The following is a 13,176-nucleotide window of genomic DNA, read 5'->3' as shown; positions in this document are numbered from 1 at the left end:
CATCAATACAAAGTATTGTCTTGAATTCGGTAATGAAATTTTGTTGATAGAATGTAGAATCAACTGAATATATTTAGTTATATAGAGATTAAAATGAATACTGAAATAGGGTCTTCATTCAGTGCCAATCGCCAGGAAATAGCCCATTACTTGCCTGTTTCATCTCATCCCAGTTGATACCGGTAGGAAGATGTCTCTCAGGAAATGTTGGTTTCATTTCATGAATCTCATTTTTAAATAAAAATATGAATGATTGAATCCATTGAGTTAAGAGCTGGATCTGCAAAGAGGACGAAAAGTACATAATTATTAAAATGACTAACACTTTAATGAAGCACAAATTATCTTACCTGTGGAATGGATAACTTTCCAGTTACTGGCCCAACTAACACTTCAGTAAGCCAACCATACTCAATAGTGACAGAACCCAGTGGAAGACCGGCCCCACTAAACATAGCATGACCCCGAAGTTGAAGATCCATTAATGTTAACCATCCTTTTCTTCCATCCATTTCTATTTTGTCATCAAAACTATTCATTGTCTGGTTTTCTTCAATAGTTATCGCAAGTTTTGACAAAAGGAGCTGAAGATAATATGAAAAGTTATTTGTAATGTGGATATGAGACAAGGTAAGAAAGCTTGACATAGTCACCATTTGAACGGCCTTGGTGCCTAATACGTCAAAGCGTAAATTAAGTTTGTTGGCCGTTGCATGGAAAAGAAATATTATGGCTCGAGCTGAGCCTGTAACCAAGACATTCATTTTGTTGGAGTTGAAGCCAAGTTTGTCATAATAGATGCAGCTATTGGAAATTTTGGCGGCTCCAGCTCCAACTAACTTACTAATTATTTTTATTTTTCCAATGCTCCATAAAAGTATTAAAATCTATCCAATAGGTTTTACAAGGGCAGAAGAAAATTACCTGTAACCTTGTTTGGTTATAATTCTTGTCCATTTCAAAACTCAGTTTTTTTAGTTGAACAACAGGACATGATTTAAACACAGGATTCATATGTACCGGGAGTATTCCACGAATATTGTGCAAATTTACATTCACAGTGACTTGAAGAGTTCTGTTATCGAGAAAGAAATTTCAATCTGACATAAAGGTTGTAGTCTTGTAGATATTACTTCCACAACAAAGAATTATTAGACACAAAGTGTTTGTTTTGTTGAATACTTGTTGTTACTGTTGGGATATTTGGGATTTCTGCTTTGACAAGAATGCTTTTTTCCTCAAATATTGGAAAAATCGACTTCAAATTTTAGTACTCAAATATAGAAGTAGCTAAACTAATTTTAACTTTCTTTTTTCGAAAATATTCTCGAATAATCAGATAGCAGGCCATATAGGATAATGTTGTACTGCAATTATACATGGATGCTAAGTCCATATGAGCATTGCTCTTTTGTAATATTTTAACACTAACATTAAATCCATGTGATAAAAAAATTTTCTACATTTTCAATATGTTGATAACTCTGACAAAAGTTTGAAAATAGTTGACAACCATATATCATCACATCCATCAACATTTTAATGAAGCCATTGTTCTGCCAAAACCAACCACTAACACTAACAGTCGTAACAGAGTATTTCATTCAGGTCATAAAAAGAAGCTTTCGCGAACAGGAGAAAATCTCTCCAGCATATTGGAAAGCAATCAAGCATATTTACACAGCATATCTGTGAACCACGAACCGAACAATACACAAACCAATAGCCTGTCACTGAAGCAGCTTCTAAGTGCGGAACACACATTAATAAGACATACAAAGCATGGCCCATGCTTGGTATCAATGTAATAATTATGACAATGATTTTACAACAAATACTTATGCTTCAACGTGTAGGATAAACTAACCTATAATACAGTGGATCAGAATTTTGCTCAGGTAAAACTTTTGATTGAGATTCTTTCCGTTTCTGTTGACCTTGACTAAAATCTGTACAAACGTCATCCACACCAAGGTAATTTTCCTGTAAATTAAAAAAAAATCAATTGACGGTAATTGAACTATATAAGAAGGAATTATTTACAAAAATATCTCAAAAGTAAAAAACTAGTTTAAATTCGGCTGGTTCGCAAAAAATTTAATATAGTGACTTGAAAAATCAGCATAAACCTGCATCTACTGATGTTGCCACAGTTACTGAAGAGCTTTTACATATAGTGAGTATTAGTCTATGACAATAATGCAATTGTTTAAAAATGAGAGCTATCAAAAATATAAATGGTATTTGACAAACACCGTACTCAAAAACTAGCCAATTTAGTGATAATTATTTAACTAAAAACAGGGCTACATTCACTCAAAAGCAGAATTGTTTTATCAGTCGAACACATGACGGAGTGAAAACATAATACAATCCATAAAATATTATTCGCATAATAACAGTGAATCACCATTTGATTCTGATTATGTCTGACCTATTTTACATTTAGAAGCAATAGTATGAGATAGTATCGCTTACCTTTATTGCCAAAAAATGATGTAGCAATGAGCCATATAGGTAAAGTGTTGATCCTGGTTTTAAAGTGAAATCGACTCTTATTTCATCAGGATCGAGCGAGGTTGGGTCGAACATAACCGATGCTGTGGGTTTACTCTTGCTATGTGAAGCAGTATTATCACTCATATCTGACAATAAAGGTGTAGAATCCACCATGTCTGTAGATGTTGATTCATTTATGGATGTTGACTTTTTGAAAGACATCTTTTTGGAAGTTTTAGTTGATTGTCGCTGCACTACTTTTTCAATTCTTTCTATTTCTTTATTGAGGTCTGAATTTCGGTTTCTGGGGTAATCGTCTTTGGGTGACGGCAGTATCGGATGCCAAGTGTATGAAATGTTGAGCCCCATCTCTGGTGCATCCCAACATTTTACCCACTCTTCATTGATGACACCCCATTGTGGACTTTTTCGTAGTCTGTGAGAATTTTCATAATATTTGTTATAATCTACAGCAGGATATTGCACTTCAGAGCTGCTTTGTGTTGAAACATTAGCAACGTTATCTGACTTCTGAAAATTTGAAGAAATTTGACCTGAAAATATAAAAACTTTCTTCACCCTCTGAAAAATATATTATGAATAAATATGATTTTAGGGGATATTCACTATATTTCCATTTAAAATTCAACTTTCTAAGCATTTAACATCTAGGAATCGAACAAAAAATAAATTCAATTTCTATTTTGCACAAAATTCACCTCAGAATATATTCGATATCCCATATTATTATAATTAATAATATATTATTACAGAATATACCAGTACATGGAATAGTGAAATATTTGATTTTTTGCATATCACATCCATTTATTTCACAGCAAGCACATTTCTTACTAATAATGATATTCACCTGCGTCCCATGCATCCATTCCATTGTATAAGTTAAGTAGGAGGTTACGTGAAGGATTAGACAGTGGGATGAATAAACATAACTCAGCACGCATAACATGAAAATTGAACGGTATACTGTACGTTGACGCAAGGAATGAATGAAATGGAAGAGTAAAATTAATCCTCAATGACTTTCCAGTTAGTCCAACCAAAGCTGTAAAGAAAGCAAACTAGAAATAATTATATAGAAAAAAATAAGTAAGCATGTGGCACAAACACGAGAGAAAAAATTGATTTGAATATAATGGGAAGTAAAGATCCCAAAATTGAATGCAATACTGAAAAAACATGCTGAGGTGCAATGTTTCTATTAGAGTTGTGAAGTCGGAAAAAACTGACATTTGACTCTGAAATCCGATTCAGTATAGAAAAATTTTATTTCGTCCTGGCTTCAGAGATTGATGAAAATCTTTACTCCTACTAAAGCTCCAAATTTCTGTGGAAATCAAATTCTGATAATAAAAAAATTTAGCACACGCAAGCCTTCATTTAAAGACTGTGAAGAACGCTTAGTCGACTAAATTTTATCAAAAGACTAAAAATTTTGACTTCAAAAAATTCAAAATTTCTTTGACTCTGACTCAATAGTGCTTGTTCATACCTACGGTATATGTATTGCAATATCATATGCTGCAAACCATTTCGCAGTTGAGAATATATTGTATATAACATTTTCTATGAATCAGAACCGTTATAAATTTACCAATTTTAATGTCAACTTGGCATGACTTTGAAGAGTGAGTCGTGAGTCAAAAAAAATTACCATCAAACATAAAAAAGTTTTGATGGTTATTATCATTATGTATATTAAACAACCACCATACAATAAATATAAATCGACTAAGGCTGACTATTCGGACAATTTTGATGAGAACCGGTATTGTAGAACGTGAATAATTCAAACATTTGTTTTAAATTGGAAAGGACAGGAATACCGTTATAAATCCTGAATAGATTACACTCAAATTACTGTTTACATAAGAAATATGGCACACCCTATGCTTGAGATGTTCAAACAACTCAAAGAAATAATAAGTGTGATTCAGTGAAATTATCAGATAACGAGAATTCAAAAATCAAGATATCTCAAACAAATATTTAAATAATTGTTCAATAAATAGATTTAAAAATATGTGAATATCAGGAATTCAATGCAAAATGGCAAATTATAAAAAAAAACATTATCATTGATTTTAATCACATAAATTTCAAATACTTTCTTGCAAACTAATTCTTCAAGCATTCATAGTTAAGTATTGGATAGATATAAGTCTATATGCCAAGCAGACGATTAACAAATAAAATTGTTAATTATTCTAATGCTTAAATTGCGATACAGTGACTTCTTACAGCCACAAATTATGTTAGGTCTCATGAACTTACCGTTTTCTTTTCTTTTGGAGGCGCAATCGACCCAATTATGTTCATTTGCTGGAAGAAGTAATTCAAAGTCTTGAAGATCAAAATTCAATTTCATTTTATATGGCGTAAAACTCATCAGATCAGGAGATTCTCTGTTAGACCAATCATCCATAAAATCAGCAATAAAATTTTTATGATCGAAAACAAGAGATGCAGATGCCTGGAATATAAAAAAAGGAACAAAGCAATTAAATCATCTACAAAAACTAAAATAACTACAGAACCCAACAGACTACTAATACTCAACTTTCAAAACAAAAAATATTTTAATGCAAAGCTTTTTTCAAAAACTCAGGTAATTGAGGCTTCACTACCTCAAGCTATGTGCCTGATTAAACTGTCGCTTAGATCTAAACTACCTAAAACTCTCATGCATACCGATATTTGGTGCAGCTCTGACCATATATACAGTTTCATACACTCTGGGCATTTCAGTAATTGCATGTAACTTTTCTTAGAGATGAGCCGCCTTTTCTACTGAAGGAAAGTGTGCGCCTCTGCTTTGAGCAATTTCACTCGAAATAATTATTAGCAAGTTTTACCAGTCTTCTGTTGTGTTTAAACTTATATTAGACAAAATAAGATTCTGATCCTTGTTGCTAAAAACTCCCAACTTATTGATCATATCTTATTCGAGCATTCTTGTGACACAGGTCACATACAACACCAGCAGTACAAGAAACGTGGAACGCAGAATAGATAGGTAGCATGTCACACGTCCCTGTAACACAACTTCTAGCTACAATAAAATAAATATAACAAATTCCTAGTTTATACCAAATCTTCAACTTACTTTAGTAGCTTTTATATCACAGATCCACATTTGTTGAGAATTCCATACCGGCGGATAATTAGCACTGATATTGAAGCTTAACGTTTCAGCACTAATAAGAGGTCGGAATGACATACTTGTTGTTGCATCTGGATATATTAGTTGACCTATAAATAATATTTGAGTATGTCAGAAAATATACATCTTAATTTTTAAGATTTTTTCATGACTCTTACTATGAACAAGGCTCTGGAAAAGCAGTCACCGTTAGTTGAAAAGACTACACAAATTAATATACCCAGACTTATTCAACCAGCAAACTCAAGATAGGTTAAGATGCAATGCTAGAATCCCTAGGTCATAGTCATAGCATATAAAACCATGAAGAAACAAACTAAGAATTAGTTGCAACCAACAATAACAAAAATATTATTGCCCCTACCTGATACATTCGTTGTGAAACCGTTTTCAGATACTGTCATTGGCACATTCATTTCAACACATGATCCCTGAATAAAAACATAGTAAGATAAATTAGAAAAGAATCCAAGTAATTACCGGTATGTCCCAATGGGAAAAATATTGTAATATCAAAATATCAAATATTCAGCTACATATATATATATATATAAAGCTGAATAGTAGATTGAATAAATATTTTTAATTATTTTCAAATAATTTTGAGTCATATGAGATCGGACATTTTACTTGAAATTTCCTGTTGAATTTCAATTGATAGAAACGCTATTTCTATTCAATCAGGTGTGACCACCTACATCATGGCCATCCTTCGTTTCGCTTTTGCAAATTCGGTGTTCAGCCACATTCCTGAGTGCTTAGACTACCGGTATTGCGATTAGTTATTAGACCTTTGTACCCAAATATTTAGAGCATTGCTCTCTTGCTGTAACAATACTTATTGTAAGGGTAACAATATTATATATTTATAAGGACATCATTACATACTTTCATTAAATTGATGTGTATAGCACTTGCTTCATCATTTTTCATAAATAACAAATCTATATCTGATTCATGAAGCAAGTTAATATAAAGACTGAAGCTTGGTGCCATCCGGATCTCTCCTTGTTTGCTTTCAGGTGTAATTTGTTGAGTCTTATAATCAAGAGGGTAGAAAAACCTCCATAGCTGATTTACTTGCCTGATAAAAAAAATGGATAATAAATTGAAGCATTTAGTAATAAGCTATATTGCAGGCATTCCATTGCATAATAGCTTGTTTGTTGCAGATTACCGTAGTTGTAGAGTTACATGTAAGACTCAAAGAATAGATATTTGCAATACAATTTATTAAAAAGGTGTCAATTAGGTATACTAAAAAAAAAATTATGAAAAGTTTCCTCTCATCAAAAATTGTTGTTTTCAGTTTAAAAAAATGATATGCTTTTGAACAATGTCAATACTCCATGTTCATAATTGGAATTTCAGGCCACTATTTATCTTAATCCAATATCTCACACAGGATTATATTCATATTTTATACGAGGTATGGTTTTGCTCTGAACAAGGCCCTACACAACAGGCACTAAAGTTTTGAATAGAAGGACAGGAATGTTCCTGGTTCAGCATTGCCTACATTATGGTTTCCAAAACTTTTTAGGCTGCGGACTCCTATTTGTAAATCTTAGTTTTGACGGACCCCAATCCTACGTTGTATCAATTCCTGTGCCTAACCAACAAGTAAGGATAATGTTTCATCTACAACACAAACGACATTGATGTGATGGATGGAGTTGCTTTTCACTGCACAATTTAGCGATTCTCAGAGCAATTTGTGACAAGCAAACTCATAGATCAGACTCTACGGCATGTCTCGACCTGTATTTTGTCATCATATTGATAAGGGGTCAAAAAATGCTGCCTCACGCCTGTAGGTCGATGCAAAAAGCAATAAAATTGTAAATGCCTTTTCTGGCAACAACAGATATTCGACCGCAACGCTCAACCGAAAATATGCAACGAAGTTTTGATTGGGATCAATCATTAAATATCGACCAGACTTTTTTTATACCGTTGCGGACCCCCAGGGGTCCCCGAACCCCAGTTTGGGAAACCCTGGCCTACACAATTTATTAAACCACAAGAGATTGCAACTTGCAATGCCATCATATATACACTAGGCCATCCTACAACACCCATACTAAGTCAAAGAGTATTACCGGTCAGCCCACGGTCCATAATTCATAGTCAAACGTCTTTCACAACGAACTTCCAACTCCCAAACAGAATTGTCATCACTTGAATCCATGTCGCTACTTTTTGCCTCATATTTTGAGAATTTTGACTTATCTATAGGTATTCCTGTTCTACCTGATAGATAACAGAGTATGATTATAAATAGCAAATAAAGATAGTGCATCCACAAGTCTATTACATAATATCCATAAACTTCAAAAAAGTACCATAATTAATTGAATATAACACGATGTATTACTTTTTGATTGAAAATTGGCATAAAATTTATTTTCACTTTTTCTCAGTTCAGAGTCAACTTCAGACCAATGACAAAACCTTGTGCCTACTTTGATACTGCAAGCGAACGCGTCTTTAATCAGCAAGGCGCCAGAAGAATGTTCCAAATAACAATCGCATAAGGAATAACAATTGCACAATTGTGTCTATCGGACAACAGCATGCTAAGCTATTTACAAAATCCGTACAGAATTTCATGCGTAATCCTTGAATAGATGCAGTATTTCAAACGTTAGGTGAAGTGATTAAGCCATTTTACCGGATTTTCTGACCGGGACATATTTTTGCGAATTTGAATCAACCCATATTCAAGAATTAAATTAATATAATGAGGGCTGTAAATTCATTTGCAATGGTGGTAGATGGTATGAAAGATCAAATTTTCCGAAAATAAAATCGTGTCAGTTGTACAGTTTCAATGTGAAAAATGATGAATAATCAAATAATACATTCATTGTCGAAGCACGGAAAGACAAATAATGAGTAACTTATTGTTTAAAATAAAAAGCTCAATATCTCAGAGATCTAATTTTCAAATATAAAATAATAAAATCAGCGGACTGCGAAACACATGCTACATTAAAAACTTAATCAACATGATATAAGATTGTAAGTAATTGTAGTAGAAGTAGCATATCCTCGAAAAGAGGATACACCCAATTATTGAATTACCTGGTTCATCCCACATGTATTTAAAAGAAACAATGTTTGCATGAATCAAATCAAATCCTTCACTCATTGTTCGAGGAGGGGGATCATTTCCTAACACCTGCATGTTAGCAGGAAGTGCTGCAGGGTCATATTTTGAGCTTGGCACCAACATAACACGAAGGGAACCCATTGTCCCCTCTAATACATGCATGAAGAGATCATATTTATTGCTTGCTTTTGTTGTTTTGTATTGAGAGTTCGCATCCTCAAAAGCAACCACTAAAAATATACAATTTGGAAGGAGATAAAATCAAAAAAGCAGGGAATTAACTTATTAGGTTGAGAGTTGAGACCAGAGCTGTGAATTTTCAAATAAGTTCCATTCAATTGAGGCTCAGAGCCATTTCGAGAACCAGACTCTGTATCCTGGTTGATAAAAACTTTATACACTCAAACTCTTGCATATGACTTCAGAATAGCAATGTTTTAAATGTATTTGTGACATCTATACTGCAAATGTAGTTTGAACTAAAGAATACATTAACTCCATACCCAAAGTGATAGAGTTATCCTAAAAAAATAAAATAACTATACCTTACGTTTGAAATACACCATAAAAAGCATGGTATGGTGGACAGAATAAAATCAAGAGTAGGCTATAGGACATAGAGTAGACGGTAATAAATAAAAAGGTTAAGGTACTTTTAAAACGAGTATCGTCTTATGCTTAATAAACATTGGCTTGCAACAAACCTTCTTATATGTAAAGATATGGATCACAATGAAAATACCGTACTTCGGATTACATATAAGATTTTTCTTACCAAGGGTTGAAGGTAAGAGACGGTTCCCAAAAATGACTTTTCCATAATAAATAGTAATTTTAATGACTGGAATTAAATTTCTCCACCAAGCAATTTTTTGTGACTGTGATTTCTTCCCATCTGATTTCTTTGGTGATTGCTTCGCGTGTTCTTAAAAAGATAACAAAAATGAATGATTCAATTGCAAAGAACCTGACTATGTGTGATAACTTTTAGAAAAGGCAATTTTTTCCAAGAAATTTTTCCCTAAGCAGAGTCACCTATATCCCTGCAGAGGTAAAGAGAGCACATCTCCGAAAAAGTTACATGTTACGGCCAATGCACGAACCACCTAAACTGTATAAATTTATGGTGATACATTATACACCAGCAAATGCTGATTGATGGGGGAGCTGAAGTAGATCAAGTAAATCATATGATCAGGAACACAGCTATATAGCTATAACAAAAACTAAACTCACTTGTTTTTGTGTTGAAAACGTTGGAATCCAAACCAAACAATTCTTCCAATCTTTGATAAACATCTGATCGGTTATATTCATGATATTCAAGCCCATAAATGTGAACACTCAATCTGGTATGACCTTGATTCAAATCTAGAAAAACACGACAATTTTAGATTAGCTGCTTTGCACTAGAATAGACAAAAAATTAGAATCAAAGCAAATCAGGAAATACATTGTCTAAAAACACAAAAACATTTTGATGCATTTTATCATCACACAAATATTTACTGACCTCGCTTTTTTCTCCAGGGACTAAATTTATATGGTCTCCACCATCTAAATATGAAATATCCATCATGAATTCGTACAGATAAATCAGGTGTTATATATTGCACATCTCTAAACATCACTTTGCCCGACAACACAGAAAAGGAAAAGGATCCTAATTTGAAATGACCGTCTGTAATAAAAAAACAGCATGATGATACAAAGTGTATGTACGATATCATTAAGATAAAAAGTATACAATATGAGATAATGAGTGAGTGTAGCAGTATGAAGAGTGTCGATATAGAAAATATCTGAATGTAATAAAAAAGTTGACTTTCAAAACATGATGGTGATTACGGTAAATCATTTGACATTTATTCAATGTAGTCTGGAGAGCTACTCCCTGAAGCATCAGAAAAAATTGTGGCAAATATATACCAGTAGGCTATATAATATGCGCTTTTATTAAATATGAAACTTTGTTAATAGCACTTTATTGCCTGGCTAATATAAAAATGTTCGAAGAATTTTGTATAAACTTGGATGAAATACAAAAATACTCTCATATCCAATCTACTTATTAAACACTACACATATAACATCCAGAATTTGGCCACTTCACAACTAATATGTCGCTCTTCAGTTTTCATTCTTCAATAAGCCAATATTTAATCCATAGTTCAAATACCTTATTAAATTTAGGGAGGTCATAAATAAGGAGGTAGTTTGATGATAATATTATTTGATGACCTTATTTTCACGACTTTGACAAAAAAGGTAATAAACTCAAAACCAAGGTTACGTACCTTTGATAAATTGATTCAAGAGTTTCGTCAATATAAATCCAATCAGTCTAGAGTTGTAATATGTAATATATATGATCCAAAGCATAGAAACAGCTACAACAAGAAACAGCTGAAGTAAAGATGAATTTGATTGCCTCAGACCCTTGTCAATGCATTCAAAATTAACAAGCACTTCATCGTCTGTACAATTATATCCAGATTTTTGATCTAGTTGACTCGATTCGTCGAATAACGTCCAAGTGCTGGACTCATTCATGTTTGGTAAGATTGTGCTTTGAGCCCCACCAAACATAGGCATCAAAGTTAGTAGCAATATGATAAATGTCTCTATTCCACACAGAGACATTGTTGATCAATATGTCAATGCTAACTAAGTAAGCTGGGACGAACAAATCTCACACCAGGTAATTTCATATGGTGTATAATATGGATTGAAGTCGATCAGTGAGATCAAAAATTTTCATTTTTAAACTTTTTTTATTTCTGATAAATTATTGTTGGTTAAAAAAAAAGGCTGTATAAGATTTAACAAAATCTAAAATTAGACAGTTGAAACATGTCTCATTTAACACAATACGCTGATAATGGTATCGTAACTGAATAGGATTTTACATATTTATCCCAAAGAGAGGAGAGATGATAAGAAGGCTTAATCATATGAAGAACCATGGGGTCTCGTGTAGTTTCGTACCTAACTTACTTCTAGTGGGCGTAGCATAACAATTTTTTGATATGTCATTCCTAACCCCCATCTGACTACGTCATCCAAAAATTACGTCACTACAACATCACAATTACGTCATAGAGCTTGCCAAATATACGTACAATCGCCCGAAATGGCATTGGCGCCGACGATAAAGAACTGACTGGCGTTATCAATCTCTCTGCCATTGGAATCGTTGCGACGAGAAAACGAGAGAAATAACTGTTCGATTTCGGGTACTCGTTTGCGCGTCTTGGATGGCAGTTCGTATAGTTTCAAGGGCTCTATTACGTCACTGTGACGTCGTGATGACGTAATTTTTGGATGGTGTAGTCAGGTTGGGGTTAGGATTGATACATGAAAAAATTGTCATGCTACGCCCACTAGAAGTATGTTAGGTACGAAACTACATGAGACCCGAACCATGGCCTCTTATCCAGTTACTAGTCCATGTCGGGTATGGCTGTATGGGATTAGTTGGCCAGTTTTTTTTTCGGTTGTATTTACTTGCTGATAGAGAAAGCCTCAACCAACTAGCAGTTACGTGAATCACCCTACGGTGGGGCATCCAGGATTCTTCTTGCACATCATTATCTCCCATAGGATTCAAACCTGTGATCCTATGAATGGTAATCAGATGTGCGATGGCGAGCGTACTCCTAACGGGGTACCGCGTATCCCGATGCGTCAACCACCAATTGAAAAGCTCATTTTTTTATTTCGGTTCTCTGACATAAACAATGCCAAAAAAAATAATGTAAAGATACCTGGAGGGCGAGCATAACTCAAAATTAAGTTAAAAACAGGATCGGACACTTCTTTTAGGGCAATTTAAAATGAAAATGCATGATACCCAAATATAATAACAGGGGAATTGCACTTTCTTAAAACTGGTACTGGTATGGCATGTAATTCTGTAATTGTTAAGTATACATACAGCAGTAGAGACATACGCATTGGTAAATATGCAGGTAGACACTATAAAACAAGCAAGAGGTGCTTAAATACTGGGGGTCTAGTGAAGTAAACGCCGTAACTACTTAAAAAACGACTAACAAAATTGTGATGTGAAATGAACAGCGTAGCTGCTCGAATAACACCCAACAAAAATGTGATATAAAATTTTAATTCGAAGACATCAAAATTACACCCGTATTGCCTTAAAACAGTAAAACGTTGCCGTCAAAAATGCAAAAAGTTGGACGACATATTTTTCCTTTTGTGAGTCAAGTTGTCCTCCTCCCGTTTGCCCCATGCGTTTGGTGTATTGTGTTCGCACAAAACGGACTTTTATTTTTAGAAAAAAATGAAAATTTGGGTTGTATGAACAGATCACATTTTGGTTTGGCGTTATTTGAGCACTTACAGCATTCATTTT

At 33.7% G+C, this 13,176-nt stretch overlaps 1 protein-coding gene across 4 annotated transcripts in view; it reads right to left on the bottom strand.

Moving 5' to 3' along the window:
• The window catches only part of LOC120328778 (bridge-like lipid transfer protein family member 1), a 57,576-nt gene extending 45,951 nt beyond the window's left edge, over positions 1–11,625 (bottom strand). For all 4 annotated transcript variants that reach the window (XM_039395316.2, XM_039395318.2, XM_039395317.2 and 1 more), the window contains exons 1-16: positions 11,096–11,625; positions 10,312–10,479; positions 10,035–10,169; positions 9,574–9,723; positions 8,771–9,028; positions 7,786–7,936; positions 6,572–6,767; positions 6,048–6,114; positions 5,627–5,772; positions 4,795–4,993; positions 3,371–3,565; positions 2,479–3,053; positions 1,868–1,983; positions 925–1,075; positions 351–584; positions 155–280 (exon numbers count right to left, since the gene is read on the bottom strand). In XM_039395316.2, coding sequence (XP_039251250.2) covers positions 155–280; positions 351–584; positions 925–1,075; positions 1,868–1,983; positions 2,479–3,053; positions 3,371–3,565; positions 4,795–4,993; positions 5,627–5,772; positions 6,048–6,114; positions 6,572–6,767; positions 7,786–7,936; positions 8,771–9,028; positions 9,574–9,723; positions 10,035–10,169; positions 10,312–10,479; positions 11,096–11,441 — 3,213 coding nt within the window. In that variant the 5' untranslated portion in view covers positions 11,442–11,625. The remainder of the gene's footprint in view (positions 1–154; positions 281–350; positions 585–924; positions 1,076–1,867; positions 1,984–2,478; positions 3,054–3,370; positions 3,566–4,794; positions 4,994–5,626; positions 5,773–6,047; positions 6,115–6,571; positions 6,768–7,785; positions 7,937–8,770; positions 9,029–9,573; positions 9,724–10,034; positions 10,170–10,311; positions 10,480–11,095) is intronic.
• Positions 11,626–13,176: the final 1,551 nt, after the last annotated feature.

This window comes from Styela clava, chromosome 7, assembly GCF_964204865.1.
Source record: "Styela clava chromosome 7, kaStyClav1.hap1.2, whole genome shotgun sequence".
Taxonomy (NCBI): Eukaryota; Metazoa; Chordata; class Ascidiacea; order Stolidobranchia; family Styelidae; genus Styela; species Styela clava.
The sequence above is the reverse complement of the archived record's forward strand: the minus strand, read 5'-3'. Positions and strand labels throughout refer to the sequence as shown.